General features: G+C 40.6%; 1 protein-coding gene across 2 annotated transcripts in view; it reads right to left on the reverse strand.

Annotated features, from left to right (window-relative positions):
• Positions 1 to 21,030, reverse strand: part of arid2 (AT-rich interactive domain 2) — a 151,828-nt gene that overhangs the window by 39,116 nt on the left and 91,682 nt on the right. The window contains exons 2-6 of one of the 2 annotated variants that reach the window (XM_048548531.2): positions 20,572 to 20,671; positions 17,704 to 17,800; positions 17,412 to 17,621; positions 11,662 to 11,823; positions 5,294 to 5,366 (exon numbers count right to left, since the gene is read on the reverse strand). In XM_048548531.2, coding sequence (XP_048404488.2) covers positions 5,294 to 5,366; positions 11,662 to 11,823; positions 17,412 to 17,621; positions 17,704 to 17,800; positions 20,572 to 20,604 — 575 coding nt within the window. In that variant the 5' untranslated portion in view covers positions 20,605 to 20,671. The remainder of the gene's footprint in view (positions 1 to 5,293; positions 5,367 to 11,661; positions 11,824 to 17,411; positions 17,622 to 17,703; positions 17,801 to 20,571; positions 20,672 to 21,030) is intronic. The other variant, XM_048548529.2, reaches the window with a different exon arrangement.

The raw sequence follows: 21,030 nt of genomic DNA on the forward strand, positions 1-21,030 counted from the left end.
TGCCGAGAATCTTGCCTTTAATCCTATGTTTGGCATTTAAGTTCTACCTTCCAAAATGGATCACTTCGCATTTATCCAGGTTGAACTCCATCTGCCATTTCTCAGCCCAGTTCTGTCAATGTATCGCTGAAGCTGCAATTGATATTATCAACGGCACTTCCAACCTTTGTGTCATCAGCAAACGTACTAACCCACCCCTCAACCTCCTCATCCAAGTCATTCATAAAAACTACAAGAGCAGAAGCCCAAGAACAGAGCCCTGCGGGACACCACTCAGCACTGACCTCCAGGCAGAATACTTACCATCTACAACCACTCTCTGCCTCCTGTCAGCCAACCAATTCTGAATCCAGACAGTGAAATCACCCTGTATCCCATACCTCCTGACTTTATGAATGAGCCTGCCATGGGGAACCTTATCAAATGCCTTGCTGAAGTCCATGTACACCACATCCACTGCTCGACCCTCATCAACCTGTCTCGAGACTTCCTCAAAGAACTCAATAAGATTTTAAGGCATGACCTGCCCCTCACAAAGCCATGCTGACTCCCTTTAATCACGCTATGCTTTTCCAAATATTCATAAATCCTACCCCTCAGAATTCTTTCCAAAACCTTGCTGACCACAGGCGTAAGACTGACAGGTCTGTAATTTCCAGGGATTTCCCTATTCCCTTTCTTGAAAAGAGGAACAACATTTGTCTCCTTCCAATCTTCCGGTACAACTCCTGTGGAGAGTGAGGAAGCAAAGATCTTCGCCAGCGGCTTAGCAACCTCCTTTCTCGCTTCCCGGAGCAACCTAGGATAAATCTGGTCTGGCCCTGGGGACTTATCAATCTTAATGTTTGCCAAAATTTCTAGCACATCAACTTCCTCAATCTTGATCTGTTCAAGCCTGTTTTCCTGCTCCTCAAAAGTTTTCATTCACAAGAAGGTCCCTTTCCTTAGTGAAAACCAAAGCAAAAAACTCATTTAGGGCTCAGACTCCACGCACAAGTTCCCTACGCTATCCCTGATCGGCCCTAGCTTCTCCGTGACCATTCTCTTATTCCTCACGTATCAATAAAATGCCTTCGGGTTCTCCCTCATCGTTCCTGCCAAGCCTTTTTCGTGCCCCCTCCTGGCCCTCCTCAGTCCACTTTTGAGCTCCTTCCGAGCAAGCCTGTAATCCTCCAAAGCTGTGCTAGACCCTTGCTTCCTCCACCTTACGTATGCTGCCTTTTTCTTTTTGACAAGCACCTCTGTACCGTCATCCAAGGCTCCTTAATCTTACTCCTTCTTACCTGTCTCAGAGGAGCAAATTTATACATCACTCGCAACAACTGTTCCTTAAAACAGCCTCCACATGCCTGCTGTGCCCTTTCTGTGGAACAATTGCTCCCAATCTGTACTTCCCAACTCCTGTCTGATAGCGTCATAGTTTCCTTTACCCCAGTTAAATATCTTCCCCTGGTAACTGCTCCTTTCCCTTTCCATGGCTATGGTAAATGTGAGGCTGTTGTGGTCACTGTTGCCAAAGTGTTCTCCCACCACGAGATCTGACACCTGTCCTGGGTCATTGCCGAGCACCAAATCCAAAATGGCCTCCCCCCTCGTCGGCCTGTCCACATACTGAGTAAGGAAACCCTCCTCAGCACACCTGACAAAAACGGCTCCATCCAAACCATCTGCACTAAGGAGGTTCCAATCGGGATTGGGAAAGTTGAAGTCACCCATAACAACAACTCTGCTACATTTGCACTTTTCAACGGTCTGCCGGCCAATGAGTTCTTCGATCTCCCTACTGCTATTTGGGGGTCTGTAGAAAAGCCCCAGTCAGGTGACTGCTCCCCTGCTGTTCCTCACTTCCACCCATACTGACTCAGTCGACAAACCTTCCTCGGCAACCTCAGCCCATACCACCTCAGTAGACGAGTCCTCATCAAAGGTTCTTTCAAAATTAGTTTGTACTGGCAAGACCTCTCCTAATCCACAATTTTACTGTTAATGTTCTATATTACATACAATCCATTTGTTCTAAATATTGATTTGACTAGCTGTTCAGTCCAGTAAAACATGTTCTCCTATTTTAAACCTATTCAGAAAGCATGAGCTGCTTTTAGTAATCCTGAAGTTGCTTTAATGGTGACTGATCTTCTTACGCATTGCATATTGGGCCCAAAAAGCCACCAAACTGAAATGTGTTCTTTACAGCTCTTTAAATATTTAATCCAAGCTATGTTGATTGTATATATTTTTAAAATGTACAAGTACACATACAATTTATAATCACTGTGGGTTCTTCAAGTAATACCACTATATCATTAACCGGGATTACTCAAATTGTACAGCACTACAGAAAACGACATTTCGAAAGAGTTCTTATTTATCAAAAAATCAAAACCCACTGCAGTTTTTCCTTTCTGAATAATTTGAAATCTAGAATGCTTTCAGAACAATCAGATTCAGAGCAGGATTAGGCCATTTGGTTCATCAAGTCACTCACTATTTGATCATGGCTGATAAATTTCTCAACTTCATCGTCCTGCCTTCACCCTGTAACACCTGACCCCTCACTAATAAAGAACCTTCCTACCTCTTTCTTTAATACATTCAATGACTTGGCCACAGCATTCTGCACAGACAGTTCCACAGATTGATCACTCTGGCTGAAGAAATTCCTCCTCATCTCAGTTCTAAAGGGTCATCCCCTCAACCCTAGGCCGCGTCCTTGGTTCCTAGTTTCTCCTACTGTTGAGAATACCATTCCTCATATAACAATCATTCTTGTAAACCTCCTCTGGACCCTCTCCAATGCCAGTGAGATGTTAATGGGTTAACATCCCATGAATTTTTATGCTCCTCACACAGGGGTATGTGAACACTGTCTCAACTTCCTGCCCGAGTAGGATTGGGGGTGAAACATTTGTAAAAACAGATGGTATTAAGCTCTGCAATCTTTATGGCTCTACCCACACTGCTGCCTGCCCTTGTTTCTGCTGAGATGGCCAGGTCAGTGACCTTTGATCAAGCCAGGCAGTTGTCACATGAAGTCTCATCCTGTCATTATCATACACTTTGATGATCAAAGCTGTATGCTGTTCTCAGATGTAGTAATTGTTTTATGTATCTGCCAATTCCAAGGGTATAAAAGAGGGGACAGTTCCATGTTCGGGGGGGGGGGGGGGGGGGGGGGGGGGGGGGGGGGGGGGGGGATCGCTCACAATACTCAGCACTCTGTGCCAGGTTGTGTACAGCGATCCTCTGCAGCTTGTACTTGCTTAATAATAAAGGATTGAGTTTTTGTAACCAGGTCAGCGTCTTGCTCTTGCATCAACTGAGGGCTCTAGAAAACAAACCTAACACCAGCACATCCTTCCATAGATACGGGGCACAAATCTGCTCAAAATTTCAAATGCAATCTGACCAGGGCCTTATCCAAACTCAACAATACATCACTGCATTTGCCTTCCTAACTGCCAACTGGATCTGCATGATCTTAAGAAAATCCTGAATTAGGACTCCAAAAACCCTTTGTGCTTCAGATTTCTGAAGCTTTTCCCGTTTAGAAAATAGCCCATGCTTCTGTTGTTCCTATCAAAGAGCACAATCTCTCACTTCCCCACATTGGGCAAAGAAAAGTCAGACGAAGCATATTCTCCTAGTCCGTCCTTCTGCAGCCTCCCCGCTTCCCCAGCGCTCTGTCCATCCACCTATCTTTGTTCCATATCACTTTCAAATGACCAAAAATGCAGTCAAATTTTTTTTGTAATGTTACATGGCTTAGTGAAAGAGCTTCATAAGATAAACAGTTACACAAATTACATTTATAAAGTACTCAAAAACCTATTTCAATTTCTACTACATGTTTTATATTTTCCTGAAGAGCATTATACCTACACAAAATGCTAAAACTGTTAGAAAAAATAATCAAAACACTGTCTATATGGATTTCAATTAGGCATTCAACAAGATTCCTCATGGTAGGCTGGTTAGTAAGGTTAGATCACATGGAATACAGGGAGAACTGGCCGTTTGGACACAGAACGGGTTCAAAGGTAGAAAACAGAGGGCAGTAATCTCTCTGATGAAGGGTCTAGGCCCGAAACGTCAGCTTTTGTGCTCCTGAGATGCTGCTTGGCCTGCTGTGTTCATCCAGCCTCACATTTTATTAACGCAGTAATAGAGGGTTGCTTTTCAGACTGGAGGCCTGTGACCAGCAGAGTGCCACAAGGGTCGGTGCCGGGACCACCTCTTTTCATCATTTACATAAATGACTTGGACGTTAACATAGGAGGTGTGGTCAGTAAGTTTGAAGATGACACCAAAATTAGAGGTGTACTAGAGAGCAAAAAAAAAGGGTACCTCAGAGTACAATGAGACCTTGCACAGATAAGCCAATGGGTCAAGGAATAGAAGATGAAGTTTAATTTAGATAAATGAAGTGCTGTATTTTGGTTTAGGCAAATCAAGGGCAGGACTTGTACACTTAATAGTAAGGTCCTGGGCAGTGTTCCTGAGCAAAGAGACCTTGGAGTGCACGTTCGAAGTTCCTTGAAAGATGTGTTGCTGGTCGATTGGACAGTGCAGGCGGCTTTCGGTATGCTTGCCTTTATTGATCAATGCATTGAGAATAGGAGTTGGGAGGTCATATCACAGCTGTACAAAACATTGATTAGGCAACTTTTGGAATTCTGCATGCAATTCTGGTCTCCCTGCTGTAGGAAGGATGTTGTGAAACTTCAAAGGGTTCAGAAAAGATTTTCAAGTATGTTACCAGGGTTGGAGGATTTGAGCTATAGGGAGAGGCTGAATAGTCTGGAGCTTTTCTTCCCCCGTAGCGTTGGAGGCTGAGGGGTGATCTTATACAGGTTGGGAAAACCATGAGGCACACGAACAGGGTAAACAGACAAGGTATTTTCCCCAGGGCATGGGTGGGGGTCAAAAATGAGAGGGATAAGATTTAAAAGAAACCTCAGAGGCAACTTTTACACAGAGGGTCACACATGTATGGAATGAGCTGCCAGAGGAGTTGGTGGAGGCTGGTACAATTACAACATTTAAATGGTATCTGGATGAGTATATGAATCCGAAAGGTTTATACGGATTTGGGCCAAATTGTTAGCAAATGGGACCAGATTTATATAGGATATCTGGTTGGTATGGATGAGTTAGACCGAAGGGTCTGCTTCTGTGCTGTACATGTCTATGACTCTCTCACTTGTGTTGCTTACAAAGATTTTAGACATGCTGCTAATCACTAACGGTTAAATTAGCTATTTATACATCATTCTTCTTGGCCACGAATACTTACCATTGACAGCCAAACTTTTCACTGTCAACTTCTATTCCTGGTGGGGTTGCCAATGTCGAGCCAACTCTTGCTGCTGTGCAATCAAGAACAAAAGATTCATGATATATAGTGGTTGGGAATGGGGCAGGTGGTGAAGGAATACCATTATATACAATGAAGATATTTGGACAGATTTATTTTTCCGGGTAAGTAACCTGAATATTTGTTTTACATAAATTGTCTTTAAACTTAGACATGTACTTTCCAACTAGGAAATCAAAGGGAAATTAATCCTCATTGTAAGTTCTGTTCTCCAAACACAACTTTGCATATAAACACTTGGGTTTACCTGATTGTATGCATGCCGGTAGATATTTTCAAATGTACCCACATGCTCTTATGTGACCTTCTGCATAGTAAGTGGCGCTCCCTCCCATTAATACTGGTATAAGAGCTTGAAATTTCTCAGAGGTGATGTAAAGTCTCTGCACCAGCAGGTGGCATAATAGATTAGTGGGATAAAAGTTCTCAGTTCCTGAGATCATTTGGCCAAAAAAGGAAGATGAGATACAGGAACCAGAAGTAGTGGTATGTAAGATAAACAAAAACAATCCTTTGGTCACTCTCACTCAATTTATTGTTTCCTGCACAAAATTCCACTGAGAAAGATTCGGCCAGCTATCAACTCTTCAGTTGTCATACAATGCCTTGCGGGGCCTCATCACTTCTATCCCAGACTACACTGACTTGATAAGGCATCCCTGATCATCTCCCCATATACTCTTTTAAGCATATTCCTCTCAACCTAACCCCAAAAACCCATCTCACTCTGTGCATTCCTCTATCGCCACATAAAAACATTACCTCAAGTCTCGTATCACTGTACTTTCAGACTCCCAATTTGTCACTATATTTCTGCAGTTATTAGTTTTGTAAATCATTCCCTTTCTGCTACCTTTGATGCCCTTGTTCTTTCTAAAATTACTGCATTCTCACCAGAGTCTAGTATACCACCTATATCACATTATTTAGGTCATTGAACATGAACATGAACATCTTTGGCAGATATCTGCTTTAAATGATCTATTTAATCTGGTGGAATGTCAGTACCATCAAGTTTTGTCCTTCATTGTTCCAACTGCCCAATGTTCAAAGATACCAAGGAAAGCTTACATAACACTACTTCAGTACCACAATTTGTCATCCTAAACCACTTTCCCCAATTCCTGCATCTTGATCTCCCCATTTAAGTGCAAGGAGTACATGGATATTTTTGTTACAAACTTCACAATTAACCATTCAATTGCCTCTGCTGTTTCTTTCCTCCCCCGACTTTTAATCAGGCAAACCTCCTTCAAGGATCCTTAACCCTGAATTCCACTTTTCTCCAGTTGCTCTCTCATTTCCCCTTACCTGAAGAAAGCTAATAGCATGCTGGCCTTCATAACAAGAGGAATTGAGTATAGGAGCAAAGAGGTCCTTCTCCAGCTGTACACGGCACTAGTGAGACCGCACCTGGAATATTGTGTGCAGTTTTGGTCTCCAAATTTGAGGAAAGACATTCTTGCTATTGAGGGAGTGCAGCATAGGTTCACAAGGTCAATTCCCAGAATGGCCGGATTATCATATGTTGAAAGATTGGAGCGACTGGGCTTGTATACACTTGAGTTTAGAAGGATGAGAGGGGATCTGATTGAGACGTACAAGATTATTAAAGGATTGGACACTCTGGAGGCAGGAAGCATATTTCCGCTGATGGGTGAGTCCAGAACCAAGGGACACAGTGAAAAAATATGGGGTAGGCCATTTAGAACAGAGTTGAGGAAAAACGCCTTCACCCACAGAGTGGCGGATATATGGAATGCTCTGCCCCAGAAGGCAGTGGAGGCCAACTCTCTGGATACTTTCAAGAAAGAGATGGATAGAGCTCTTAAAGATAGTGGAATCAAGGGTTATGGGGATAAGGCAGGAACAGGATACTGATTGTGGATGATCAGCCATGAAGATATTGAATGGTGGTGCTGGCTTGAAGGGCCGAATGGCCTACTCCAGCACCTACTGTCTATTGTCTGCTCTTTCGCAGCTCATTTTGTACGGAAGGCCCATCTTTCTCTCTACATACTATTCCTCACAAACTACTGACCAAACTTGCCTTTATGGCTCTTACATTAGTTCACGTTGCTAATGATTTTCTCATTTCAAGCACCGCGCTTTATGCGTCACAATGCTGTAGTAGGGTCAAGGGTTGTATTTTCTTTTAACAGTTTTGCAAGCAAACACTAAATGTTCAACCGCCCTTTTGGCTCCACAGACACTGAACTTTTGTTAACCTCCTAAATTTAAACTTCCAATCAGGTTTTCATCCAGCAATAGCCAAAACAGCTCTTACAAGACAAGACTCACAAATGGTGTCCTAAATTGACTGGAACAAAAATAAATAATCCCTATTCTCGAACTATCCACAGCCTTTAACAACATGTTGTTTCCAACACTTCTCCACTATGATTCAGTTGGTCAGATCTGCATTCCCACTTTATTGAGGCAGAGAATCAGAAGTACTTTACCTGGTGTCCTCTAAAAATTTATCCTTGGTCCCTGCCTCCTTTTCATCTGCATGCAGTCTTTGGGTGATATCTTCTGGCAATACATCAGTTTCCATACGTGTACGCTGCCATTACCCAACTCCAAAGTTCCCATTAAACTGTGTGGGCACAGGGTTGTGTAACAGTTCAGAACTTACTATGCAGTAACTATGCTTACTTGCATTCTGCACAAAAGCAGGAACCCCTACAAAAGACAGATGGCAATCTTATTGTTACTGCAATGAAGGAAAATTAAAGAAAACACTGCCCAGTTCTACCTCATCTACACCTTACTTGTTTTTCCACTGTTCCTAAATTATCAGACTGCTTGAATGACCTACAGTACTAGTTGAACAGAAATTTCCTCCAATAACATATTCAAATGACCAAAGGACATTTTATAACAGCAATTGGAGACACTTTGTTTTCTAACACCAACTCCATCCATCCATCTGACAGCTATCCAAAATTGAACTAGACTCTACACATCTTTGGTGTTGATTTGACCCCAAGATTGGCTTTCTAGCTGTTCGACTACCTTTTTGCAACCTCATAACATCTGAGCCTGACTTTGCCTCAGTTTACTTGCTAGTGCAACCACCATCCTGCCTTTACCACATCTAGCTTGGAAAACTCTGATACACTCCTGGCCAGTCCTCCCACATTACACCCTCCACAAACTCAGCTACTGATGCCCAGCCAACACACACTTTTAAAATATTTTATTCCCATTTGCGTTTCAAATCCCTTCAGGCCTTACACATGCATCACCGTACTTCTAACTTTCGAACCACCCTCTCCCAACCAGCAAAAGATTTTTGAGTTCTGCCAATTCTGGCTTCTTAAATGGTTCCGGTTTTAATCTCATCACTGGTGGTTACGTCTTAAGTTGCCATAGCCCTCAGCTCTAAAATTCTCTCACTAAACTTTTGTCTTTCCACCTTTAGGCACTCCTTAAAGCCTACCTCTTTGGTGAAGTTTGGTTAACTGGCTTAAAATCATGTGGATCAGTGTTAAATTATTATTTTATAACATTTCTAAAGTGCGTTGGGACATTTTGTTATATTAATGGTGCTATTTAATTGTTGCTATTGCAATCAATATTCAGAAGTGAGAACACAAGCTTTCTAGCCCACCCCACTCCCAAAGTATTTGCCAAATACTATTAACTGAACATTAAGATGATGAACTAAATAGAACAGAATTTGAAAACGAAATTCAGCTTTTGTAGCTAGCTGCTGGTGAGGGTACAGCTGAAACAAGCCACAAATTAAATAAGAAAGCAGAGGAAGAGACAAAGACTGCAGACAAAAGGACAGCCAATGGTATTTTTTTGTAAACTGGCTAGGGTTTTTTTTTCAGCTTTACAAAGAAAAAACAAGTAACTTGCCACACCACAGCTGGCAACTGTTTCTTTTTCAGCTTGACTACCCAAAGCACCTGCTATTTGTGATAGTTCCCAACCACCCCATCCACCCACACTGCCTCCCACACCACCCATCCCCAAGCAGCATTAAAACATTTGCCAAGAGAAGATTAACAGATGTGTGCCAGAAAGCCATTCTTTGGAGAACAGAAATTACAGTGGGCAACTTCCATTTCTCCTTCAAAAGCAGGTCTTCCACCCATGGAAACTTGAAAAGGTAGATCAATGGGGAAAAAGATGTGCACATCTAAATATCAAATTAAACAATAACCACAGTGAACAAATCCCTACAGCCCAGTTTAAGACTACAATGCTTCTACGTTTTGTTGTAAGTTTGTATTTTCTCCCCTTACACTTTTTCAGGTCTCCCCTCGCCACAGACCACTCTCCAAGTCACGAGGAAGTGCATGAACATGGCCCCGGGGAAAACATCCCTCCAAATTTTCCTTCCTCTCTGTGAGAATATGCCTGGTCTCTGCTGTTGAACAAAGAAAGATGGCAGTCATTTTCCAGCAGCCGTACTATGGTTCATGTTGGTTAGGAATAAAGGCCAAGTGTCAGGCTTGGAATGAAGCCCAATAATTTATTAGGTGGTTATAAACTCCAAATTACAAAGGAGATTGACAAACAAGCTTTGAGAACATAGAGGGATTGAATATTAGTTGACCAGATCCCCAAGTGATATTTACTAACTGCTGCTCAAGATGCTCTGTTAACACTGGTAGTTTGTCAACATCTCTATAAAGCCAACCGCCATCAACTTAGACTACTACAATCTCATGATTTAAAAAAAGATAGTAATGTAAAGAAATTTAGAAATATCTATCAGGTAAATCTACAGAAACTGATTTGTAACTGGGTAGCTTGGTGTCTTTGCCTTTATTATTTAAAATTAAGCTTTTCCAGGGCATTACTTGCATTTCCTTACACTGAACCCATAACAGCCATGTCCATAACATTCCTAAACTCACTTTTCTGAGGCAAAACAACCCACCAAGTTCATGGGGGTATTTGAAGATCCTGCTGTTTACTTGGCTTGTAACAAGTGAAATGATCGAGACTACTTTGAACCACATAGCAGCAAAAAGTTAGTTACAAGAGAAAGGCAGAATTCTTCAGCAGAGAAGGATGAAATGTGAGAAGAAAGAAAATGGGCAATATGGGTTTAAGTTCCAAGCCAATACTGAGGAAACAACCCGTACCATGCAGGGGGTCCTGTGGGGAAAAGTAAGTGCAACTTTGTGCTTATTAAATGTTGTACATGTACAGTTAGGGAGACCCAAGTGTTTGTATGTGGAAAATATAAATCTGAAAAGAAGAAAATTAAATAAAACATGGAAACAAAATAGTTCACAAATTTACAAATTTTACACTGGTAAAATTCTTGTGATTCTGTTAAGTGAAGGGAAAGGCTCATGTGCACAAAGTACTTTCCAGTTCAGTATTTGAAAATGGAAGACCTCTATTATCATAAATTCAGTCAGATATTTCTCGCTAATTATGACGATTTTAGTTCAGTTGGATTTCAAGCCGATCAAGGTTTGAGCAGACAGTCCACATACACATCAGTGCTGGAGAATGAAACATTTGATTCAAGGAACTCTTCTGTCATTGTCAAACACAATCAAATCCAAAGTAAGGGCAGTCAATTTGTGCTAAACTAAATGCAGTTGTGCTGTGGGCCTGCAGCAAATAGCATGAAATTAAATTTAATACCTGCGAGATCCAAATAACCATGAGATTGCAAACTCTGTATTGGACCGTTCTGCCTTTTGAGGCATTTAAATCTGAACATTAATTTGAATCCTCACCATTTATTCTCACATAAAGAAACTATCATTGCTGATATGCCTTTTCTTGCTGAACAGAAGCAAAGCATTATGATTAATAAGATTTAAGGTCTTGATTTTGTTTTTTAAAGTTTAATTTTTAAAACAAAAACTTTAAAAGGTAAGCACTAATGATAGAAGAAGGGGTACTTGCACAGGTGAGAATGGAGTCGTATATCTTGAAGAACTTTTACATTATTGCAGGGATTATAACAATTTTCACAAAGGCCACCTACTTTGTCCACCGCCAATATTTTCAGCCGTCGGTTTAAAACACTGCATTTAAAACTTCTCCCCTCATTAAAGCTGAGACAATGATTATTGTTCAGGTTCCAAGTAGCAGATTATCAGGCTATGAGAAGGGATTATTAGAAATCTGATATGTTACTCAACTGATAACTATGTCTGAACACTTTCCAACATGGAAACCCCAAATCAAGATTCCCAATTAAACACAGAATATTTATATATAATATTTTGATAATCTTTTACAACAAAAAGCATTTCATATTTCTAGTATTTCAAATTTTCTTATCACGACTGGAGACGTACCTGAAGCTGTCACAACATGAGCTGGTCCATGCTGCAAATGCTCCATAGTTTGTGGTCTCATCTCTGAGATTACTTGATGGTTAGAACTTTGATATTCAACTAATTTCACTGCGTCAGACTCAAATGACTGGACATCCACCGACACAAGACACACTAACATATCTGATAAGAAAAACAAATTGCTTACTAAACAAGTCCAAAACTAAAGTGGAATATGGCTTTCATAAATGTTTTCTCATGTTAAGGCCCATTCAAAATTTGTCCATTTAAGTTGGTTCACAATAAGAACATATATTGAGAACTTTGGATGTCTACTGCCACCTGCCTAACGCCTCAAAAAACCACCACTTGACCCTGTCAATCTTGCAAACTACTGATCTATCTCCAACTTCTCAAGTCCTTGTTAGGTGTCTCCTTCCTAAATTTGTGCCCAATATCTCAATCTCCTTGTTTGAATCCTCCAATTACCCTGCCACAGTACCAAAAAAGTTCTTAAAGTCACAAATGTCATCCCACACACCTGTGACAAAGCACAAAGGTAAGCTTTCCTTCCTCCTCCTCCTCCTCTACCTGTGTACTGCCTTTAACAGTTACCATAATATTTTCCTCTAAAGCCTGTCCACAGTCATGCCAGTTGGGTGGGACAGTTTACACCTCATTCATCCTTTTCTACTTGTAGCCAGAGAATCACTTACCTTGGTTTCTCCCTCCATTCCAGCACTGTTACCTCTGGTGTCCCTCAAGGATCTTTCCTTGGTCTCCCCTCATTCCTCACCTCCAGTCTGTCTCTTGACTATATCATCCAAAGTTTTCACATGTACTTTAAGGATATCCAGTACTACCACACCAATATCTCTGCAGACTCCATTTTATTCCATTGTCAAACCTTTGCCTGACATTTAGTACTGAGGGAGGAAAAATGTTCTATAATTAAGTACTGGGAAGACAGAAGCCATTGCTTTCAAGGTTGCTATTCCAAAGCGAATGACTCCATCCCTCTCCCTGAGGAGGGTCTTAAGAGTAAGATAGGCTGCAAACAACCTTGGCATTGCATTGAGTCCAGAGATGACCTTCCAACTTCACATTCATTAAAACATTAAAATGCATGACTCTACTCCTGGCTCATCTCATTTGCTTCAGAAAACTATTCATTTCTTCGTTATCTCTAGAAGTGAAGATATTTTAATGTATTTCTAGCTGTGAACTTAAGATTATTAAAAATACTGTTGCACTTAACTTGTACCACGTTCCATTCCACCATTACCTCTGTGAGAGATGGTCAACATTGGCAACCTGTTAAGCAAGGTTTTGCTTTACATAACTTTTATCCTTCCTTTCAAAACCCTCTGTGGCCGCGCTGTTCCACCATCTCCTTTAACTCTGACAATTTGTGTATCCCCAATTTTAATCATTCTATCATTGGTGGCTATGTCTTAGTTGCCTGGGTCCAAAGCTCTGGAATTCCCTCCCTACACTAACTCAAAGGAGCCTAACTCACTGTGCCCTTCTACTCTGAGGAGCATGACTATTTCACAGCCATTCTGCTCCATGGTCTTCATAGGACTAAAACATGATCTACAGTTAAAAATGAAACTGCATGTTTTTCTCACTCAGTTAAAAATACCTCCACCCAAGTTTAAAACAAAATAGGTTCCAGAACTCACTAACAGACTATGGAGACCTTGTCATTTACCATGTTGGGATGCAAACAAATATACATATTGCACAAGACTCATTAATTCTACAGCCAGGCTTCAAAAACTGTTTTAAATGAAGTCACGTTGGTTACAGAAATACTTAAGTTAATTATTACTTACAGTCACACATGAAAATACATTGCACTTCTGGAGTTGAGTTAGTAACCAAACAGCTACCCTTAAATATTATACATATAAAGCCCAGTTTACATTACAACTGACTCCTATTCAAAAATGTTCTTCCTCCTGAAAAATGCATAACTTGTCTGAAGCACAATGCACAGAGCAAAATAACCAATTTGAATACTTTTATACCAATCTTAGTGTTTCATTCAGCAAAAAAAATTACAAATAATTCACAGAAAAATACAAGATTTTCTCAAATTTATTAATTTTAGCCAGAACGTGACATTCCATTAATACTAGCAACATTTAACAACATAACTTTTTAAGAATCTAAACAATCGAATGTTGGACCCAGCGTCAAGGCCAGCATTTACTGACTATCCCCAAATGGTTGTATGAAGGTGATGGCAAGCCATCTTCCAGAATCACTGGAGTCAGTGAGGTTTAAGCACTTCCTCAATGCTGTTAGGTAGGGAACTCCTGATATAGTGTCATAAAAAACATCAAAAGTGTGCTGTGATTTCGAGCAGGAACCTGTAAGTAGGACTTCTTCAACTGTTGCAGGTGAACTTAGAGCATGGGTCACTTGGAACTACGATGTTGTGGCCATGACTGAAATTTGGGTAACTCAGGGACAGGAATGGTTGTTCAAAGTCCTGGGATTTAGATGCTTTAAAAGAAATAGGGAAGGTGGTAGAAGAGGCGGCAAAGTGTCACTGCTAGTCAGGGCTAGTACAGCAGCTACTAAAAGGCAGCTCAAGAATGATATGTCTACAGAGTCAGTTTGGGTTGAGGTCAGGAACAAGAAACAGTCACTTTGTTGTTCTTGTTTTTAAATACAAACCTCTTAATAGATGCAGAGAAGTGGAGGAGCAGATTAGGAGGCAGGTACTGGAAAGGTACAGAAGTCACAGCGCTGTAGTCACGGGTGACCAACTTTCCAAATATTGATTGGAAACTTTTTAGTTGTAATAGTTTAGATGGAGCAGATTTTGTCCATTGTGTTCAGGAAGGATTCTTGACACAGTACGTACATAGACCAACACTAGGAGAGGCCACTTTGGATTTGGTGTTTGACAATGAACCGGGCTAAGTGTTAGACACGTTGATAGGACAGCATTTTGGTGGTAGTGATCATACCTGTTACTTTTACAGTAGTCATGGAAAAGAACAGGTACATACAGCAGGGTAATGTTTATAACTGGGTGAAGAGGAATTATAATTCTATTAGGCAAGAACTGGGTAACATAAAATGGGAACAGATGCTGTCAGGGAAAAGAACTATTGAAGCGTGGAGATTGTTTAAGGAATGTGTGTGTGCTCGATATGTTTGTCCCCTTGCAGGCAGAGAAAATGCAGTTGAGCCTTGGTTCTCGAGAGGGGTCAAATGACTGGTCAAGAGGAAGATGATGAAGAAGGATGCTTATATAAGGTTTAGCAAACACTGATCGAAAAAGGCTCCAGAGGGATACAAGTTAGCCAGGAAGAAGCAGAAGAACGGACTTAGGAGATCTTTAAGGGGCATGAGAAAACCTTGGCAGATAGGATCAAGGAAAAGTCCAAGGCTTTTTACATGAGGAAGAAGAGAATGACAAGAAAAGGGTAGGGCCGAGCAAGGATTGTAATTTGTGCACTGAGCCTAGAGATTGAAAAGTATTTATTAAGGACCTTTCCTTTGATATTCACAACTGAGAAGGACCTAGTCGTAGCTGAAGATGGTGTGAAGCAGGCTGGTAGCCAGAAGAATTCAATGTTAGTAAGGAAGATGTACTAGGAATTTTGAGCAACTTGAAGATAGATAAATTCCCTGGGCCTGATGGAATTTATCCAAGGATTCTATGGGAAGCGAGAGAAGAGATTATAGGGCCTTTGGCAATGATCTTTTTGTCCTCACTGTCCATGGGTATTGAGTCAGAAGATTGGAGAATGGCGGGTTCAGCCACATCTGGGGTACTGCACCCAGTTCTGGTCACGTCATTACAAGAAAGATGTTGAAGGAAGTGTTGAAAAAGGTGCAGAGGAGATTTACCAGGATTTTGCCTGGAATGGAGGGAAGGTCTTACAAGGAAAGGTGGAGCGCGCTAGGGCTTTTCTCTTTAGAATGATGAAGGATGAGAGATGACTTGATAGAGGTGTACAAAATGATCAGAGGTATAAAGAGTAAATAGCCAGAGACTTCTTCCTAGGGTGGAGGTAGCTATTATGAGACGGCATAGTTTTAAAGTGAATGGAGGTAGAGAATAGGGGAGACAGAGGTAGGTTCTTTACTCCAAGTAGTAGGAATGTGGAATGCATTGCAGGAACGAGTAGTGCAGTTGACCTCATTAGGGGCATTTAAGTGGCTATTAGATAGGCAAATGGATGCTAGTATAATATAAGGTAGGGGTGGAGGTTAGATAGACCTTAGGTTTAGGGTAGAAGTTCTGCACAACATCGTGTGCCAAAGGGCCTGTACTATTCTACATTCCCCTTGTTTTGTAAGATGATGGAGGTCACAGATTTGAAAACCACAGCAAAAGCAGCTTTATTGGTTGCTGCACAGTATTTTGTAGGTACAGTGCTCCTGCTCCAATGATAAAGGGGTGCCAAACATGCTTTGTGCCAGATGGTGACCAGAATGTTGTTTGTATTAATACCACAACAGAAGATGATAGGACTCCATCTCTGTCATGGAGTGTTGGAAATAGATGCAACTGCAAATGGTCAATTGGCAAGCATAGGGATAAATCAGTATTTCTTGTGCATAATCTCTTACCACTTATTAGGCCCATTCCAGCAGCCTCAGTTATTGAAGGCTTGACTAGTTTGGTCAACAGTGATGTCACCAAGCTAGTCAGAGATTGACATTAGAAGTCCACAATCCAGAATACCTTTGGTGCCCTTGATATCCTGCATGCTGTTTCTGAGTCATGTTTAGCATGAAGGGAAATAGGTTCATCAACTGAGGCTAATAATCAGGAGATTTTCTTGCCTAAGTATGATACCATGAGAATTCTTGGGTCATGAGGCAAAATAGAAAACAGGTAGGGCTATTCCCTCAACTGTTAAACCACACCTTTGGTGGAACTGCTCTACCAGTTGGTCAGGACATACCCAGAAATAGTGATAAAGACTGGGACATTAGTTGAATATTATGTTTCTGTGAGAACGACTGTATCGGGCTGATTTTTTTCACCAGACCGTAGACAGATCTCTCAATTTTAGTACAATGAGTGGAAGAGGACTTTGCAGAATTAATAACAGCACTAGACCCGTACTACCTTGAGTCGAATCACTATTATTGGCTGAGAACAGCAGAATCCCACATGGCAATTTGTGCTTGTCACTCCCCATTCTTATTAACTAGACTCTGTGCATATATGTGCGCAGTGGAACCCTTAATTATACTTTGTTACTTTGTCCCTAACTCCATTATCTTCCTTTTCTCTAATTTTATGCTACTGGCCTCTCCCAATCTTTGTCCACTCTGGTATTATTCTCCAATTTTCTTTGTTTCTCAAATTCAAGGGTGGGAGCCATTTTTCCTTTTCTCTTTTAAAGTACACATTAGAATGCTCACCATGTTCTCTCCAATTTAAATGCAAAAAGATGTGACATGCAAATCTTAAATATTAGCAACGGGAGTAGGAAAGTTCAGCAAAATGGAAGATGGAAAGGCCACAAAAAGAAAACTTCCCAAACATTAACTGCATTTGAATATTTCAATCTAAGTTTCTACAAAACCTCAATTTCTAATTTATAACGAACAACATTCCAATCTGTAGAAAATGTCACATTTCTGGCTAAAGAGAAAGAATACAACATTATCAGCAATTTATTAATTGATTTAGATAAATACACTGCAAGGGATTTTGCTGTACTAAGAATAAGAATAATGGAAAGTCTAAACAAATTTAGTGCTTTACCTCCAACAATATTTAAACTTACCCACACTTTTTTCCACGCTAACTATCTTTGTGCAGGGTACTTCTCCGAGTTCAGTAAGCATGTATAGTACCTCTAATGAGGAGATTACCAGTAGCATATCAGGCAAAGTTAGATGACATATGATTTCCTTGTAAGACTCCTGATCCACGTATTCACATATCAAATCTGCATTATCTTCAGCTCTACATAGGTTTCCTAGTATTTCCATACCTGCAAAATCATATAAAATGATGTATCAAAACACCATGTAAAGCTAAACAGAATCAATAACATTATGACAGTAGTTACTCACCTCTTATTTTCAAACACTTGTCGCAGGAAAGTAGACATTTAGTTACAGTATGAAAAATTAGATGAGTACTTTTAAAATCAACAGGATCCAATTGAAGCTGTAAAATTTAAAAAAGGTATATTACAATACTGCATGCACTGTAGTCATATTACCATCTAATAACTGACAGTGATGTATATTGTTGGTTCAAGATTCACGCTAAGAACAAATTTTAAAGTAGTATAGCTGGAATCAAATTTATAACATTACAGTTATAGGACCAAGACAGGTAATACAGTTTGGAAATAGGTAATGTCCAAACGCTGAAATTGTGTAACACAAGTAAAGCTAGCAGATATTGTTATCAGGTGCTTGTTGGCAACTGATATTGAAACAAAAACATACAGTAGTTAGAAACACAAGGACTCAACCCAAAAACCATCTGATTCTATTTTGGAGAAAGACAGAGTAACAGAACTAAACAAAAATTGCAAGACATTCAAATGACACAGTACTGGGAAATGTAAGACCTACATCAGGAAACAAAGCAAATTTCCAGAGAACGTGAATCACCCAAAATCATTATGACTACAAGTCTGAATATTATAAATTAAGAAAAGTGCAGTATTATTAAGGGAGAATTGGTTGTCGGTCAGTAAGACTAACAACATTTGCCAAAAATTATACGTATTGGTCTAAAATCTTCACGCAAGGAGCAAATGCAGATTTCGATATGAGCATTTACAGGTTGCTGACTCAATTTAGTCACTTGACCATGAGTTGAACTGGGCTGGCGTGAAGTTGTTGCTTTTGCTCTGCACCCCTAAAAAGAATGGAAATACCATGAAACTATACGCCCGTTTTGACAGTGACTTCTGGTCTAACGTTTAAAGGTTAAGTACTCTTTTAACTACTTGGTAAATGCTATTCATAATAGCTTGCATCTCTGACACCAAAGTTGAACTCGAGTTGTACAGTTACATTCCTCCAGGTTAATTGTTTGGAGATTGCAAAAATAAATTTAACTTTCACTTTCCTTTTGCCTCTCTACCCTCTCTCTTTAAATTCAGTCATATTTCCCGAGCTGTATCAGATCTGACAAAGGGAACATAAGGCTTATAAGCAGAAGTAGGTAATTTGTTTCTCCAAGTCTGCTCTACCATTCAGGAAGATTATAACTGACTTGGTTGTGATTCCATGGCCATGTCCAATAAAGAGAAAATCTAACCACTTCCCCTTCACAGATTCCCCACTATCAACATCTTAGGGGTTGCCATTGATGAGAAATTCAACTGGACTTGCCATATAAATACAGTGGCCTCAACAGCCAGTAAGAGACTAGAAATACTGCAGTTAAGTAACTCTCCAAAGCCTGTCCACTATCTATAATGCAGAAGTGCGATGGAATACTGCTCACTTACCAGTGAGCACCGTTCCAACAACATACAAGATGCCTGACACCATCCAGGACAAAACAGCACACTTGACTGGCACCACATCCAAAAACATCCAGTCCCTCCATCACAGATACACAGTACACACTGCTGCCTACTATCTACAGGATGTAGTGAAGAAATTCACCAAAGTTCCTTAGACAGCAACTCCTAAAGCCATGACTATTTCCATCTCGAAGGACAAGGGCAGCAGTTACTTGGGAACATGAACAAGCTGCATGCTTCCCTCAAAGCCACTCACCATCCTAACTTGGAAGTACATTGCTGTTCCTCAAGTGTTGCAGGGTCAAAATAATGGAGCTCCCTCCCAAGGGCATTATCGGTCCACCTACAGCACACAGACTGCAGTGCACAATCACCTTCTCAAGGGCAACCAGGGACAGACAACAAACTTGCCCAGACAGCGAGAGCCATGACCCACAGGTGAATTTAGAAAAAAAAATGCATCACCACCATTAGGCTAGCTTTTTAATTTTGAAATCTTTCACTGATTTGAAATTTCACCATCAGTTATGGTGGGACTTAAGCCTATATCCCTCAGACAGAGGTCTGAGGTCCTGGATTATTAATCCAGTGACATTACCACAATACCACCCCAATTATATCTTCTTTTTGAAAGGAAAGAAACCTAAATTGCATGCAATAATTCAGATGTAACTCCCCAACCTCCTGTACAGTTCAAATAAAACTTCCTAAAAATTCCTTTAAGGTTCAAATCACCCTGCAGTAAATGATAATAATCTATTTGCCATCCCTGCAAATTAACTTTCTAATGATTCACACAGCAGAACATCCGGGTTTCTCTGTACCAGGAAGTTTTACAATCTCTTTCCAGTTAAGTGGTCTGTAATAAATCTCATTCTAAGCAACTGAGTTCGGCATTAGATGCTCTATACAACAAAATCATAATCATCTGAATACAGCTTCAGCATTCACAATATCTGAGTTTATAATAAAACAGGAAGGGAAACTTTTCTGCAAAGAGGTGGAGTCCTGTTGTACCAAAAGTAGGCATCCTAGCCTGTGGTTTTGGAATGATAATACGTTTGAAGAATTCTAAGAATTTCTATGCTGCCAGGATCACCGATGACAGAGATCCCCTTCTCCCTGAATCTAATTTATCTCCAGTTTAGCATCAGGAACAATGGTCTTCAAAAACAGCCTGACATTCCCCACTGAGAATCTCAGACTTCCCTACTCCACCAATGTTTAAAATGGATCTCATTTCCAGCATAATCATCAACTAACATGTCACTAATGTTTGCCCTAGTTTTTTTTGTCTCTCCTGCTTCCCCCACTGTTTTCCTTCAAGCCAAAATTGCCACCCAGACTTCTTGACTTTCCTTCCTGACCTCATGATCGTTGACATTCTAATTAGTTCCTTTAAGCCACTGTCCATCTTTTAAATTTATGGATCTCTTTCTCAAATGCTCACCTTCCCGTCACTCAGTCCTCTGTAGTATTCCATCTCTAACCTCCATTTTTGCTACAAAGTCTTCACCATATTGTCATTTCCCAAAGCTTGTGCATCTTTCCTGCAACTCAATGTTTAAAGTTTTACCAATTAGGTTACCAACACAGAGGATGATTAAAAAAACCTTAGTAAGACTGCCACCTTTTTTGTTTTCTTTTATCCGATATGACCATCAGCATTTGCTTCTACTCCTTAATTACCCTCAAGTACACAGTGATGTGCGACCTTCTTAGCCTGCTGTTATCCATGTGGTGTAAATACACTAATGGTGCTGCTTGGGAGTTCCAGGATTTTGGCCCAGCGACAGTGAAATTAAGAACGTTATGTTGCTTAGAGGGAAACTTGCAGGTGGCGGTCTTTCTATGCATCTACTGTCCTTTTCCCTCTACGTGATGGAGATCGCAGATTTGGAAGGTGCAG

This window comes from Stegostoma tigrinum, chromosome 18, assembly GCF_030684315.1.
Source record: "Stegostoma tigrinum isolate sSteTig4 chromosome 18, sSteTig4.hap1, whole genome shotgun sequence".
In the NCBI taxonomy this organism is placed as follows: domain Eukaryota; kingdom Metazoa; phylum Chordata; class Chondrichthyes; order Orectolobiformes; family Stegostomatidae; genus Stegostoma; species Stegostoma tigrinum.